General features: G+C 43.8%; 1 protein-coding gene and 1 long non-coding RNA gene across 4 annotated transcripts in view; one reads left to right on the plus strand and one right to left on the minus strand.

Moving 5' to 3' along the window:
• The first annotated feature begins 48 nt into the window (after nt 1–48).
• LOC111926871 (uncharacterized) lies at nt 49–11,870 on the plus strand. Its single transcript, XR_002863241.2, has 5 exons — nt 49–202; nt 4,023–4,152; nt 6,069–6,286; nt 6,815–6,930; nt 8,158–11,870. It is a non-coding gene; the product is annotated as an uncharacterized LOC111926871 (long non-coding RNA).
• SLC35F3 (solute carrier family 35 member F3) overlaps nt 9,218–14,791 on the minus strand; it is a 163,143-nt gene continuing 157,569 nt past the window's right edge. For all 3 annotated transcript variants that reach the window (XM_086877795.1, XM_086877796.1, XM_086877797.1), the window contains 3 exons: nt 13,579–13,771; nt 11,942–12,031; nt 9,218–10,893 (listed from right to left, as the gene is read on the minus strand). In XM_086877795.1, the coding sequence (XP_086733921.1) occupies nt 10,649–10,893; nt 11,942–12,031; nt 13,579–13,771 (528 nt within the window). In that variant the 3' untranslated portion in view covers nt 9,218–10,648. The remainder of the gene's footprint in view (nt 10,894–11,941; nt 12,032–13,578; nt 13,772–14,791) is intronic.

Below are 14,791 nucleotides of genomic sequence, written 5' to 3' on the forward strand. Positions count from 1 at the left end.
GTTGTCCCTCCCCTTCTCCTGTCCCTCCCCTCCTCCTGTCCCTCCCCTGCCTTTGTCCCACCTCGCGGTGCCGGCCCAGACCTGCTGCGGATGTCGCATCTCCTCAGGGTTCCTCCCGTCACGTCCCCGCCAGGTCGCAAAAAAAGACATTTGGAAGTACCAGTTGCCTGATGTGCTTTTTTCTGTGCTTAGTTTCTTTCCGGTATGGCCCTCTGGTGTCTAGCACGCTATAAACATCCCTGTCGTGAGCTCCGTGCAGTGCCATAGCGGATTGTCTGTTCATAGAAACGAGGTGTCTCTGCTTTCCTTTTTGACGCCTAAGACAGACAGCTGGATGAAATCACTGTGTAAAATCTTTGGGGCCAGGACCAGTTTCCGTGTGGTGTTTATAAAGCCCTAGGAGTTGGAACGCAAGTTCCAGTAATGCTGGGCAAGGGCACGAGGTCTGAGCTACTTCAGGCTTTGTTAATTCTATGAACTGGCGGGGAAAAAAAGTCTGAGAGCATTTACAGCACTTTAAATAGCATAACAGTAAGGTAGTGACTGGGTGGCAGGCTGATAAAGATAGCATATACATATAATGCATTTTTGACAGTTTTCCTTGCAGCAGGTTTCCCCTGAGAGCTGGTCCATTGAATTAATTCAGCATGCTCAAACTGCTCTAGAAAGGTTTCTTGGAACGGACTCTGTCACTGAGTCGAGCTGATTACCCCAGTGAAAGAAAAATGTACCCATAGTGGAGATGGGAAAAGAGCAAGAGAAGCCTGGGGGCAGTCAGGTCTGCAGTTCTGGTAGGGAGCATCCAGAAGCTGCTTCATTGTTTCATTTGGGACTTGGTGGCATTTCCTGTACACCAAAGAATTGTCGGTCTCCTTTCATGCGTCAATTCCTCCTGGAAATGGGGACCAGTTGAGCAGTTTTGAAAGCAATGGACAACGTTCCCATAGTAACATGCTGCGGTTTTGGGGAAGGTGACATTTTGGCAGCTGGGAAGAGCCTAACTCTGCCAGCTGCTGAGCCTTTGGCAGCTCCCAGATGCCCGGGCACCTTTATAGGCTGTTCTTCCTGGCAGTTCCCAGAATGTCCAGCAGCTCTCCCGGGAGTTTGCTGGTAGCCGATGCTCTGTCTGGTGTGTGAGGCGCTCAGCCTCGGGGGGTGGCTGTAGCTGTCACCCCACCTCGAGCTGGCTTTTTTCCTCAGCACGGGCTAATGACTCTGGCTGGCAGTGCTGGGCATCCTCTCCTGGCTCTCCTTGCAGGTCGCTCACTCATCTTGGTCCATAAAAGCTGTTTTAGGAGAGGGCCAGAGATTTGCACATCTTCAGCAGAGCCCCCTGGTAAACCAGCCTGATGTGGAGGGGATTTTGTTTGTTGGAAGGCCCAGACATCCCTTTGGAAGGGACACTCTTGGGGAACAATGTGAATGTGCCCATGCTCCTTGCCTATTTAACTATTTTTGATAGGTAAGAGATAGAGATGCAATAATACAGTTTCTAATAATAGAACAAGGGGTTTAACGTGAGTTTAAGTTACTGTAAAAATAGAATTTCAGTTGGTTTTATGTTGCAAAGAATTAATGTAGAAGTAAATTTGTGCTGTAGCTTACTTAGGACCCTTTTGCATTCAGGCTTTTATGAAGCAGGGTTTTACAAGCATGAATATTGGAAAGAAAATTAATGTTAAGTCTCGAGACCGGAACCATGTGATAATGGAGTGTAATAGGAAATGCCAGTTGTGTTTTAGAATTCAAAATTTATGATGTGTGTAAAGTTGTTTAGTTACTGCATTTATGAAACAGAGAGGATAATGTGATTATATATAATTAATCACAAAGCCCAAGTAGCTCAACTGGGATATTTGTGATAAATAGTTTATTCTTTAATGACCTGTAGCCCGACAAGTACTCACTGGAGACAATTGTAAATAACTCCGTGTAACGGATATTAAGGAAATTTAGTGATACGGTTTTAGAAAGTGCATGAATAAAAAAAATACACAGATTCAGATAATAAATTTTTAATGGCAATATTTCCATTTGGTTAAACTGCTGTCTATAAGGGGGTGGAGGTTTCTTGTTGTTAGTTAGCCAATTCTAAATATTTATCTTTATTCTTTTATTTTGGGAAATGTGCCCAGGGAGTAATGAATGGGATATTTATAGTAATAGGCAGAGGCTAATGCTCTAGAAAGGGGGAGAAAAAAATTCCAGACTTGTTAGGTGTGCTGGTTGCTGCAGTTGAAGCCTTTGAATTACATTTCTATTTAGCATTTAGCAAGATAGATGGTAAAGAAATAGATGCCAGTTTCCCACTGAAACTCCTGCCAGCATTGTGTTAAAGTGAATCATGTGGTGTTTACACTGTGGTTCAGCTCTCAAGCTCTTTTGTGCCTGTTCTTGCTAATTGGGATAGGGCATTGTGTGTGCTTTGCCTTCCAGTTAATGCCTAACAGCTCACTCCTCACCTACAACCTTACTAAGCCTGTATTTCATTGAAATTTTCCCAGCAGATTCTTAATTTGTAACTATAATGATTTTTCCCTTTACCTTGGAAGCAATTAGTATGTTATAGGTGTCCCCATGACCAATAATAGAAGCAATCCCTGATGTACCTGTGTGCTACAGTACATCAGTTCAGCTAATCTGTTTTTCTTTCATTGAAGTATTCTGATGTATGATCCTTATCCATGACAGATGTTTAGGGAACTGAATTTAAAAATGAGTTCTTCAAGCTGTATAGCCTTTCATCTAACTATTTATCTTGCTGGAAATAATAACAATTACAGTAGCCTGGGGTGTTTTCTTCTGTTGTGGAATAACAAGGAATTTTTTTTATAAAATTAAAATATACGTAGTTCAAGAGAACTATATATTGGAATTCTTTCCTTCCTCCCCACCTTATTCTTAAATATCCATTAAGGATGTAACTCTGACTCCTTTGGCCATACAGTGTTCCTTGTTATGCTCGGCAAAAGAAAATAATTATAAAAAAGCAAAGTCATTACAGTGATCAATTGCAGCTGGTTTTATTATTAAAAAGGAGTAAATTAAGCAAAGAAGCCTCATGAACTGTGTACAGTAATCATAGATTGGAAACATTTAAGAAGTATATACTGTACTTGCTATGGCCTTATGCAAAGCACTCCATTATTTCATAAAGACTTCAGTCTGTGTTTTACTTTTGTGAATTTCTCTCTAACAATAGCATGCCTAAACTTCAGATGAGTTATCAAAAATTTAGGTTTATGTATGAATAAAGAAGGAGGAGAAAAGTGTAGCTTTTGTTGGGTGGTCTTAGCAGATCAGTTCTCCAGATCCCTAAGAAGATGTGAATTATCACATGGGTTTGTTTGTTTGTTTGTTTGTTTTGTAACTGTGTGTTGGGATTCTTAATTTCTTCAGGAGACTCTCTTTGCTGGGTGTTGTATCCCGGCACTAGGGAGTGCCAGTGTGATGTGAAGAGAGAGGATGCAGCACAGCAGGGCTTGGGACACCGGGGAGGGACAGAGGCAGAGACACTGCCCCAGCTTTGTGTGCAGCTCCGTGTGTACCGGAGGGCTGGCTGCGTGCATTCATCAGGCAGTGCTGGAGGGGATTTGGCTGGGAAAGATGAGCCATCTGTGCAGGCTGATATGGAGACAGAGGAGAAAGAATAGACAGAATGGTGATTCTTCACCTTCTCCAGGCCTGTGTTGGGTGATTTGAAGCCTGCTGAGCAAAGGCTTGTCTTATCTTTGTCACCTGTCATGGACATCAGTGGAGTACTCTGTGGAGTGTGGTCTGAAAATCACTAGGTACCTTAAAGAGTGGTGATTATGGTGAAGAAAAAGTTCAAAAACTGAAGGTTTTGGATTCCTTTAGAGTGATGAAGTAATCTACATTATTTGTAGGCACTTGTTTTTAATGCCAGACTTCCATTTTTGCTCAGTTGTTAGAAAGGAAGAAAGCAGAAAAAGGAGTATTTTGGGAAAAGCAGGCGATGGTGGGAAGACTGACTAATTCTTCTTCTACTGGCTCCTGCATAGCAATTTTCCAAGCCAGCCAAGGATGAGACAGCTTCGCTTTGCTGCAATGTTGATGCTCAACTTTTTGCAATAAAACTAGATGTCAAACTGGAAATCCACCTGTTCTACAAGCAGACTTCAGTTTTCAAAGGTGTGTTAGAGGAGGAAAACTCATCTTTTGGGTTTAACTGGATGTCTTAAAATTTCTGTGACATGTTATGTACTAAAGAAAGGAAGTGGTTCCTAGTTCTCTCTGAGACTGAAGCATATCCTTCCATTTTTTATAAAATACCCATTTGAATTCCTGCATTCAGGTATTGTATTTAATAACCCTGCAGATGCACCAGTTACCTTATGTGCACTATAAATGTTGTCTGAAATGTAGGTGTACTGTACCAGATGGGATTGCTTACACATGCACAAAGGCAGCATCGTTCTCAAACATGGTATTTGCTGCCAAGATCAATATTAATTTTCTCAGTAGCCAAGTTAGCAAGTGACATGCCTTTGACCAAATCCAGAGTCACACAATGAAAGAGCAATGCTTTGTGTACAAGTCAGGAAGGCATTTTAAATGTATAATTCGCCAAAAATCACCAGGAGACCATTCTGCAGTTTACTCTGCTCTCTAGGCTGCAGTCATTAAAAATCTGGCAGCTTCAGAAGCCAAAGGGGCAGTGGGACCTATTGCAGGGAGACTGGAAAGCTACATTCACTGGCCCATAATACATGCTCATAGCCAGGAAAGACAAGTTCACATTTTTTAAGTATTTACAAATCCTGCTGCTTGGAACTCACAGGAATCCAAGTCTTAATCTTAGAAGATTCAAGAATCTTCTAAGTGTCTGGTCATCTTCTTCCGAGCTGGAGTTTTGGTGTAAATACTCTGTAGGCAAGAAAACCCTCCCTTAAGGAAAGGCAAAATGTTGCTGAAGTCTCAGGCTCTTGGTTGTTGTGTCCTTTCATGTTAAAAGGAGTCTGAAGGAAGGATGACTTTCTGCAGACTTGCCTTTGCTCTTTTTTTGTTTAGATAATCAGAAACACTGCTCTTAGGTTTTTAAAGTATTTTTAATGATGCTTCTTACCAAAGAAATGAAGCTACTGTGGATAAAAGGACATTTTCTTGTGGCTTAGTAACTGAGTAATGAGGCAGGAAATAGCAGGAAAAATATATTGCTGTTCAAAAGGAGAGAGATTACCAAAGGAGCTGTGCTGAGACCAATCTTCTTGGTCAATGATAGTCAAATGATTGGTAAAAAAAACCCTTTTACTGATAATACTTTTTTTACTGATTCAAGAGACTAACACTGAGAGGGGGATCTGCCACTGTCACGTAGCCAAACAGCAAAATAGCTCTTTGATTGCTGTTGCTCCCAGTCAATGCACTGATGGCTCTCTTGAGATGTTAGGGGGACTGAATCTAGGAGAGAAGGGAAATCTGTGGGTAAAGAGCTGGAAAAAATTATTTCTCTTCTGAAGGGATCATCTGCTTCAGCAGTAGGATTAAAGAACTGCCTCTAGGTCATTGTAGAAAAATTGCATATAAGAGGCTCCTAAGTACATTGCTAATGTGAGCTCCACAACCTCCCTTGTTTAAGCCTTTTCCAGAATTGTAACTCTGCTTAGAAGTTTCACTCTTCACTTCTGAGAGGTTGTTTTTATGCTAGTATATCTGTAAAGTATTCAGATAAATACTATTTGCCACCTTCTTTAAAATTAACTTGTGTATATGAAGATCCCACTAACAGAACTTCAGGTAGAAAAATATATGGTTTATTATTTTCAGAAGCATTAGTTTGAGCTACTGGTCCTGTCCTCATGATTTCCCCTCTAAAGATTTTTAGGCTACAGGTCATAAGATCTTTAAGCTCTTTTTTTTTCCTTACTTCCTTTTTAATGTTCAGGACTTTTGCATAAGGTGCAGTTTATTATGGAAATGCCCTAGAACATGCCAGCTAAAGAAGAGAATCTGGTTGCTTCTACTTTAAAAATTATTATGAGGTAATAATAATTATTATTATTAATTATGAGGTAATTAAACTCACCCATCAAAATCTATTTCTGCAGGCAGTTTCTGCAGAGTGAGCTTGCATGAGGACTGGACCCTGAAAGAAGTTTCTCAGCCTTGGCCTTTACCAAGGAATAGTTTAGGTTTGGAGGCCTTGAAGACTCCAATCTTTCTGCAGCACAAGCAGTGGACATGGAGCTGAACTTGCTGTAGTTTATGGCTTTACAGCACATGCACAGACTCCATTTCTACAAACTGGAGTCATTGTAATGGACAGGTGAGTATCTTGCCCTGGAAGGTGTTTCACAGAAAGCATTTATTTCTGATTCTATCATCAGCTCTCCCCTGCTTCTGCTTCACATGAGCTGCATTACTTCTGGCTGCTTTTCTTTCCCCCTTCCTGGAGGAAATGCCCAGTCCCAGGCTGCTGTCTGAGCCCACACTGCCAATACAAGGTGGCTGGTGCTATTCCTAGGGCTTCTGAAGGGCTGGAGAATCTACATCCTTTCAGTGAAGAGCAGGGTGTTTCTGTGTGCTTCAGTTGTGCTTATTTCAGCACAACTCAACTTTTTAGTTGAGTTTATTTGGAATATGATCCAGAGCTATGCAAATCCGTCTAGGCTTCATGTTCACTCACTGCACAAGGAAACCTTCAGTTCTGTTTGTTTTTGGGCCTGCAGACACTATCATAGACAGGTTTTTCATCAGAAATGGTGTCAGCCTGGTCATATTGCCTTCTCTGTAAGTTGAAGATACAGTATCTTTAGTAATTGACCAGCTCAGTGTTGCTCTGGTTTTGTTTTAGATGCTCTGGAGAGTTGAGGATGGGAGATTTGTTCCCAAGCTCACAGGAAATATCAATTCAGCCCCAGAACTTGGTGATCTACAGGTCCTGCTAGTCTACCCTCAACTCCCAAAACAGTTAAGTTAAAAGTTAAGCTACATACTGGTTTCAGTGTCTTTTGTTCATCTGTTGATTATTGTGGTTGGATTTCTGCCCTTTGTGGCTGTTTTCTGGAGACTACTGATATGAATGCAGCCATTCTAGACAGAAGATCAGGAAAAGCTTTTTAAAATAAGCCCATCTCTGACCCATGTGCTGATAAAAGGCTCATGCAGTCACTGTGAAGAGTTGCAATAAAAAAATATTATAAAGGTAGCAGCAGGAGACAACAGGACAGGGACAAAGGCACACAAGGCAGGAGGAGGACTGCTGTGCCTTCTCTCTGCTGTATTGTGCAGCAGTGGAAGCCAGCAGCTGCAGTGAGGTCTGGTAATGCTATTTGCTTTTCTGAGATTTTTTTCCCCTGAACTTGCTGTTATAACAACCCCACTGGGTTGTTACTGGACACTTTGAGGGCTAAGCTGGGGCAGAAAGTTGCGAGTCGAGGTCAGCCCTTGACCAAGGGTGCACACTTGTGGCTGGCAGTGCTCTGTGAGGGCAGGAGACACACTGATGATGCAGGAGACACCTGAAGAAGCCTCACACTGGAGGGACCTGCAGTTCTGCCTAAGGAGGAGGTGCAAGGTGGCCAGTGGTGGGCTAAAAGTGCTAATTCCAGGCTCGTGTGGCTGCGTGCTGCAGAGCAGGTAGGGCCCTGCAGGGCAGTGTGGGGTCCATACAGGGCAGCAGCGGGTCTGACTCAGGCTGCTGCAGGGATTGCACACAGTGCCTCTGAGGGCGAGCAGCACAGTCTGCCACAGCTCAGCCCTCCTCTCCAAGGCACTGAATTTGTCCTGGGCATCCTTTCACAGTCTGAGATCAGGAGTTCAATCTTGCTTTCAGCTGAAGGGTGGCCTGGTTACATCTAATGCCTTCTCAGAGGGGTTTGCTCTGGCTTGTCCTTCTGCAGAAAGCCAACGGCTTGTTTGCTTTCCAACAAGTTTTTGACAAAAAACCCAGGTTTTTTCATTCCTCAGCTTCACACCTATGATGCTTTGGCACTTAGAGATGTGCACATGTACCACATGGACATGCTGCATTCTTGTTGTCTTAATGGACTTCACTGGACTTCACTGTCTGGGAGGTTTTTCCACCCAATGGCTTACTGTCAAGTCAGGTGCTTATGCTTAGGGCAAGGTGTTGCCTGAAGAAATGTAGTTCATTTCATCTGGTTAATATGGCTAGCTAAGAATTGCTTCACACAGGTAAATCTAATTTGCACAGTTCCCACTCAGAAGAGAGATGGTTCATGAAGTGGTGTTTGAAATCCAGTCCTTGCATGTGTTTAGCCTGTTCTCAGGAAGGATGAGCCAACAGAAGCAATGACTTAGCTGCATTTGGTAAATCACAGTTTTACTAATGCTGCTATCCATTCTGGTGCGTAAATTCCCCCCCAATCCATACTGAATGCTTAAAAACCTGCTTCCCTTTTGTTTAAAAGCACACATTAGTTGCAGTTTTGAAAATGGCATTTGGAGCCTTTTGAATACTTACAGACTGCATCAAACACACAACAGAATGAAGTGTGGAGATCACAGAAGGTGCCACTTTCTGGGGCTATTGAAAATGGATGGACTACTTATATATTCTTGTCTGGTCTGGCCTTGCTCAGAGAGGAGGCTTGGGGAGGATGACACCCTTGAGAATGACAAAATGATTTGTCCGAAGATGAAATAAACTTGAATCTGGGAGTTTTGAAGGTCAGGTCTCTATGTGTGCCCCTAAATGCAGTTATTGGAGTTGTACCTGTGCTCCTGTCTTTACCCTGTGTACCTGTGCCTTTACCCTCCTCTTTCCAAAGAAACGGATATAAAAATTCAGGGGTGTAATCTCTGTAAACAAGTCTTTAGTGTCTGGTCATCAAGCAATATGGGTGGGGACAAGCACACAGACTGGACTAGGGCCTGGTCCAGTCCAGAATGTACAAATTCATGCCCCATGCATGGCCCTAAACATGGCCTGTTAGCATATGCACGTATGGCTGCTCAATGATGCATTCAAATCAGTTTTTCCTTTGGTCTACTTCTGCTGGATGTCTGTTTCCTGACTGGTGCCCAACAGCATTGCTCTAGATGGATTTGTCCAGGCAGTGTAGAGCAGACTATGCTGTCTTGCACAGATGCACCAGCAGTGCCTTGAGATGCAGCCTTGGTTGCTTTGGTGGTCGTGTCTCTCCCTTCTGATCACTTCAGCCAAATACTACCCACAGCAGAACTGCAATAAAAGCTCAATCAAGAGAAGGAAAAGGATAGCATTGACTGAGGCTGAGTTTAAAATCTTTTATTATTTAGCTTTGCCAAACAGATAATGGAATCTGAAGTTGATTTGCTAAAATGTTTTGAAGTGGATGCCACCCCTGCCTGAGACAAAGAGGACCTCAGTGGCAGCAGGAACCTTAGGCTATGGCAGCAGTTCAAAAGAACACTTTTAATTTTGTATGCAACAATGTAAACTTCAAAAATAGTAAACTATAACCTTTTTTCCCCCCCTTTTTACATAGCATGTGATCTATCACAGATAGAAATTTAATGGCGAACCAAAATCGCATAAGTAAACATCCTGGTGCTTACAAGTTTCATAAAAAGTGTTACATTTGATGTAAATATCTTACATTTTTAACTCTTAACACTCACAATTATGGAGTAAAAGCAACTGGCGATTCACCCCCTTAGTCCATGCTCTCAGACTGTACATCAGCAACCACGCTCTAGCCAGCCCCTTTGCTCATTTTCGGTCGGATTGTCCCACACGTGACCAAGATTTCCCCTTCCTCACATTGGCATTAATCAAGCGCAGCTCCACACAGGGGTAAAACCTGTGAAGTGAGAAGAGAACCAGGTCTCCTGCGCTCGAACTTGCAGTGCCCTGGGCCCCACGCTCCCACAGAAGCCACGGCGTGTACGGGAGGCACGTCCTGATGTCAGTGGGAATTTGGGGTCCTCCGGGGCCACGGACCTGAGCCCTGCTTTTGCAAGTGCCTCGCAGCAGGACCTGGTTCTGCGTGGATAAAGACAAGAGTTCTGTAGAAGGCACTGGATTTCTCTTGCATGGTTTTAAATGTGGACTACAGTCATATGCAGAATAAGGAGATTTGGGCTCTAGACTGCTTTCTCTCTATGCTTTAGTGCAAGCATTTTTTGCGCTTGAATTTTCCCTGTTTGCAGCGCAACATGCGCCCACCTACATAGAGTGATTTCTAAATCTTCCTTCCACTCTTCCCCCCATCTTCCCGTCCCCAAAAAGATTCCCATTTTTTTTTTGCTCCTTGAAAACTTTCAAAGTACAGCTCTGGTCAAAAAATAAACATGTGATGTAGCATAGCATTTGTTTCTTTTAAATCACAGTGTGCAATGCATCATTCAGTACCTAATGTACAAAATGTCTGCCCTGCTTTTCATGAAAGTCATTCTTTAAAATAACCTATGCAAATATATTTTGACTATATATTACATTCATTTAAAAAGAGAAGAGAGGTTCTTGGTTTGCAGTTTTTTTCAGTGTACTACTTAAGTGAAAGATCAGATGTGGAAAAAGTACAAGCAAACTGGACATGCCAAGACTCGATGCTTTAGATGGTGATCATATCAAAACTGTACAGGTATGTACACCGTGTTGGACAGGTGTGCTTCTTCCCAAGAAAAGACCTTTGCATCATCATATGTAACGTTAACCACAGAGTTTTGGTAAAAAGAGCATTTAATGAGCAAAGGATGACATGGAAGGGCGAGTTCTCCGGCTTTTATTAGGCAGTCCTGAAGCAATGTCTCCATTCCCTTCGGGAACTTCTTCCTTCTTCCGGACTTTGAGACGTGTGAGGAGCTTTATTACCCAGACATCCCATTCCTCTGGCAAGAGCAACAGGAGGAAGCCCAGGCCAATAATGATGATGGCGATTACTCGGACACTATTGAAGACAATTTCACTCGTGTAGTGATCAACAACTGTGTGGGACGTTGAACAGGTGTTATTACATGGGAAATGACGTTAGAACGGTATCCCCTGTCCTCCCCCTCACCTCCCCAGCTCTGAGGGCTGGCTGTGGCAGGAGAACATGGCCATGGAGGCAATGATGGCAAGGACACTATTTCCTGCTGGGTGACCACACAGCAGGGTATGTCCACCAACAGCACAGCAGCTCCTGCTGAGGTGCAGGGACACAGAGAAAGGGGCATTTCCCCTCCCAGCACAGCAGCTCCTGATTGAAAACTTTTCTTGTCACCCTGAGTGCCCTGTGAAGTAAGAAACCCTGCCCAGGCTGAGCCATCCACACACTCTGGAAGGATCACACCTTTTTGGTAGCCAAATCTGCGGGAGCAGTGCCCAGCTCTGTGTGCACTTAGTCAGCATAAAGCTGGGAGCTGCCACCTGCACCGTGGCACCAGCTGAGCCTGCTGGGTTTTAGGAGCTGCTTTAGGTTGGGGCTGTGTCTGCACTCCCCTGCCCAGCCCCTTCAGACTCTGCAGTCTCTTGGCTTTCACTACACTTCAGAAAAACTGTCAGAGATATGTACCAGGCCATGTCCAAAACTGAATTGTCCAGTGTTCTTGATAAACACCCACAGTGTTATTTACCACAGCAAGCAGAGTTACTAGTACATATCTGCTCTAAAATGTAAGCAATTTTATTTGTTTGAATTTAGTGTTAAGCCTGCCTTGAAGAAATCATTAAAAACTGATTTCTGCTTTATCCATGGGGCTTTATTCTAGCCCAGAGATGAATGTCTTCAAATCAACTTTGTTTTTCAGTATGCAGGCTTCTTCAGACAGTAATTTAAAAACCAATTTTAGGGATTATGAATATTCATGTAATATTATACAATACATATATAACACATAAATAATAAATTTTTAATGAGTGTCATCTATGTAAGTCTTTGAGAGAAGGTACAAAACATGTTTAATAAATCTATTTTCTTTTATCCCTGCTGTGTATTTGAAAGGCCACGGATTTAATGTATTCATTAAGATGCAATAGACAGAAAAATCTTACCTGCATTCACTGGGACACTCAGTACAATTCCAAGAGAAATCAAGGTGGGGTAGGTAATAGCAATCCCAAAATTTAGTAGAATATTGAATGCTGATGAAGGAAAGAAAAATGTCTTTTACTACAGTGAAATTAGGCAGAAAGAATGTAAAATGACACATGTATATTTTATTACTCTGTTGTTCAAATAAAGGGTACATCAGCTTCTGTTGTTTTTCCTGAAGACACCAGAGGACAAAGCTCTGCCTGCTGCATGTCCACCTGTCTGAGACATTGCTGTTTCTGGGGAACTCTGTATTTCTCTAGAGTCCAGTGGCAGGATCATGGTGGGTTTTGGGTACAGCCTGTCTCTCAGTGTCACGTGCAGTAATTCCCACTCTTTACACTGATCCAGTGGTCCCCTTGGCCCTGCTGAAAGACTTAACACGCCTCATCTGGGAGATTTCAGCTGAACAGGAGGTTCTGTCTGGGTGCTTTTTTGTAGAAAAGCTGCCTCCAGTTGCAGGTGGAAGATGGTGTAAATCTAACCCTCTTCCAGACAGGAATTTGCTACATACAATTTAGTACAATGAAATTATAATATCATTACTACGGTATGATTATAATATCACTCCATTGTAATACCATACGCAGTTTGTGGGGTGTTTCATGACAAATTAATAATTGCTGTGGATCAAATTCACCCTTGTTTTAAGGTGATCAGCTTTAGCAGACTCGGGAGAGCCTTGCCAATACCGAGCTTGTTGGGAGCTGGGGCTTTGACTGTCTTCCAGTAGTACCCATTTATTGCACATGCCAGGGATTGCTTGCCAGGTTCTGCACCACTTTCTTACAGACTCCTTCCACTGAGTCCACTGATAAGTAACTTAAGGTACTTCTGGAGTTGTGATTGTTCTGGGTAAAAGAAGCTGGGACTCAAGACAGGGGTAGAGAAGAGCTATTTCCAGTAGAAATTAATGTTTTAGGAGAAGGGATTCCATCATCCAGTTTAGGGACCAACTGGAGCAGCAAGTCAACACATCTAGTTTAACAATGAACAATATCATGTTTCTGATAACCTTTAAATCTTAGGTTGGCATCCCTCCCCACTGGGCTCCTTTGGTGGCACAGCAGTGGCAGCAGAAGAGAGGATTGCCACCTATCAAAATTTCCATCACTGTGCAACACTACATTTTCAAAAGTTTCCTCCTCCTTAGGAGTAGCAATTACTCCTCCTTAGGAGTAGGAATTAGCTATTACTGGTCTGGCCTTGACTGGCCTGGCCTAACCTCCTCGCTGTGGGGATGCTGATGAGCCCCAGACACTGCCCTCCCAGCAGGGCTGCTTCCATCACAGCCTGGGCAAGTGTTACCTGTCTCTGTCCCACAGAGTTCATGAGTAGGAGTTAGGACGAGCTTTACAGTTTAGTCCCACAGCACCTTCTAAAGAGAGCCACAGTATTTTGGTGTGGTAATAACAGCAGAAGCGAGGTCTACATTGCTCCTAGGAATGGGCCCTCTCATAATATCTCAAGCTAATCATTAAGTTGAGAAGAAGAGAAAACAGCTCCAGTATGGGAGATGCTTGCAGTTTCCACCAGTGGCAGTTTCTGGCACCCTCCTCCACCCCAGGCAGTGTGAGAGCACCCCCCATCTACTCACTCAATAAGAGAATTGAAAATCCGCAGAGGTTCCCCCAAGGAATGATGTCAAAAGAGCTCCAGTACTCCACTTTGGTAAAATAAAGGATGACAGGAATACAGGTAACGAAGAGGACGTTGAAGACAGCTAACACAGACAGGAATAAGGCAGCTTCTCCAAATTTAGCACTGCCCAAAAGAAGTTTGAATAAAACCTAAGAGAGGAAAATACATGGGTTTAACTCTCTTTCACCACATCCCTGGAAGGCTGGTGGTCTCTTCTGGCCCCTGTGCAGTGATGCTTGCTGGACACTTGGGATGGCTGCTCGTGAAACTGTGGTGAGCAGCTTGTGTGGCCCAGCCTTCACCCTCCTGGCACCCCCTGGAGCACAGGCAGGGACAGCTGCCAACTGAGTCCAGGCAGAAAGGGGATTCAGCACCTTTGTCTGTGCGTGTCCTGAAAGGAAAGGTCACTAACCCTTCAACCCTGGCTTAGACCCTTCAACCCTAGCTTAGACCCTTCAGTCTTTTTTCTGCACCTCCAGAAAACTTGACTTTAAGAAGACTGTGGAGCAGGGCAGGGGAAGGGGAGGAGAGGAGATGAAGCAATCTAGATGAAGAGTCTCCCTGCATTGAGACATCACTGGTCCAGGCCTTTGGCTGCCACCTGAGCAGTGCTGTGGTGTCAGGCAAGCACAGTCCATGCTGACTAGCTGTCTTTCCACCTTCTCCCTGGGAACCCATCTCCAGGAGGCAGATAGCAGAGCAACAACCCCACAGCCCAGAACACAGATACAGCACGGGCAATAAGACTGTGGGGAGGGATTTAAAATCTTTGTTTTGTTAGTGGGAGAAGGAAAAAAGGACGGTAGAAATGAAAGATGTGAGCAGCCCATCTGTGGCTGGGGACTGCTTGTGGACAGGTCTCATCCAGAGTCTGCATCGGTTTTCACCACAGAGCTGTGGAGATTCTGTTGGTTATCACGGCCTGGGAACAGTTTTCCTCTGCAGAATAGGCCAGCCAGTGTGACTTAGTGGTTTGTGCTGCACTGGCAGTCCCCCTCACCAGTGTCAGTTCTCTCCTTTGCCTACACAGAGCGGGCAAGTCTGCAGGGCTGCCGTGCTGGCAGGGCTCTGCCCACTCCCACCATCCCACAGCCGTGCCCAGTGCAGCAGTGTTGCTGCTCTGCAATGTGGAGCAAAATGTCCCAAAAGCCACTTACTCCTCATTTGCC

Source organism: Cyanistes caeruleus, chromosome 2, assembly GCF_971803275.1.
Source record: "Cyanistes caeruleus chromosome 2, bCyaCae1.hap1.1, whole genome shotgun sequence".
In the NCBI taxonomy this organism is placed as follows: Eukaryota; Metazoa; Chordata; class Aves; order Passeriformes; family Paridae; genus Cyanistes; species Cyanistes caeruleus.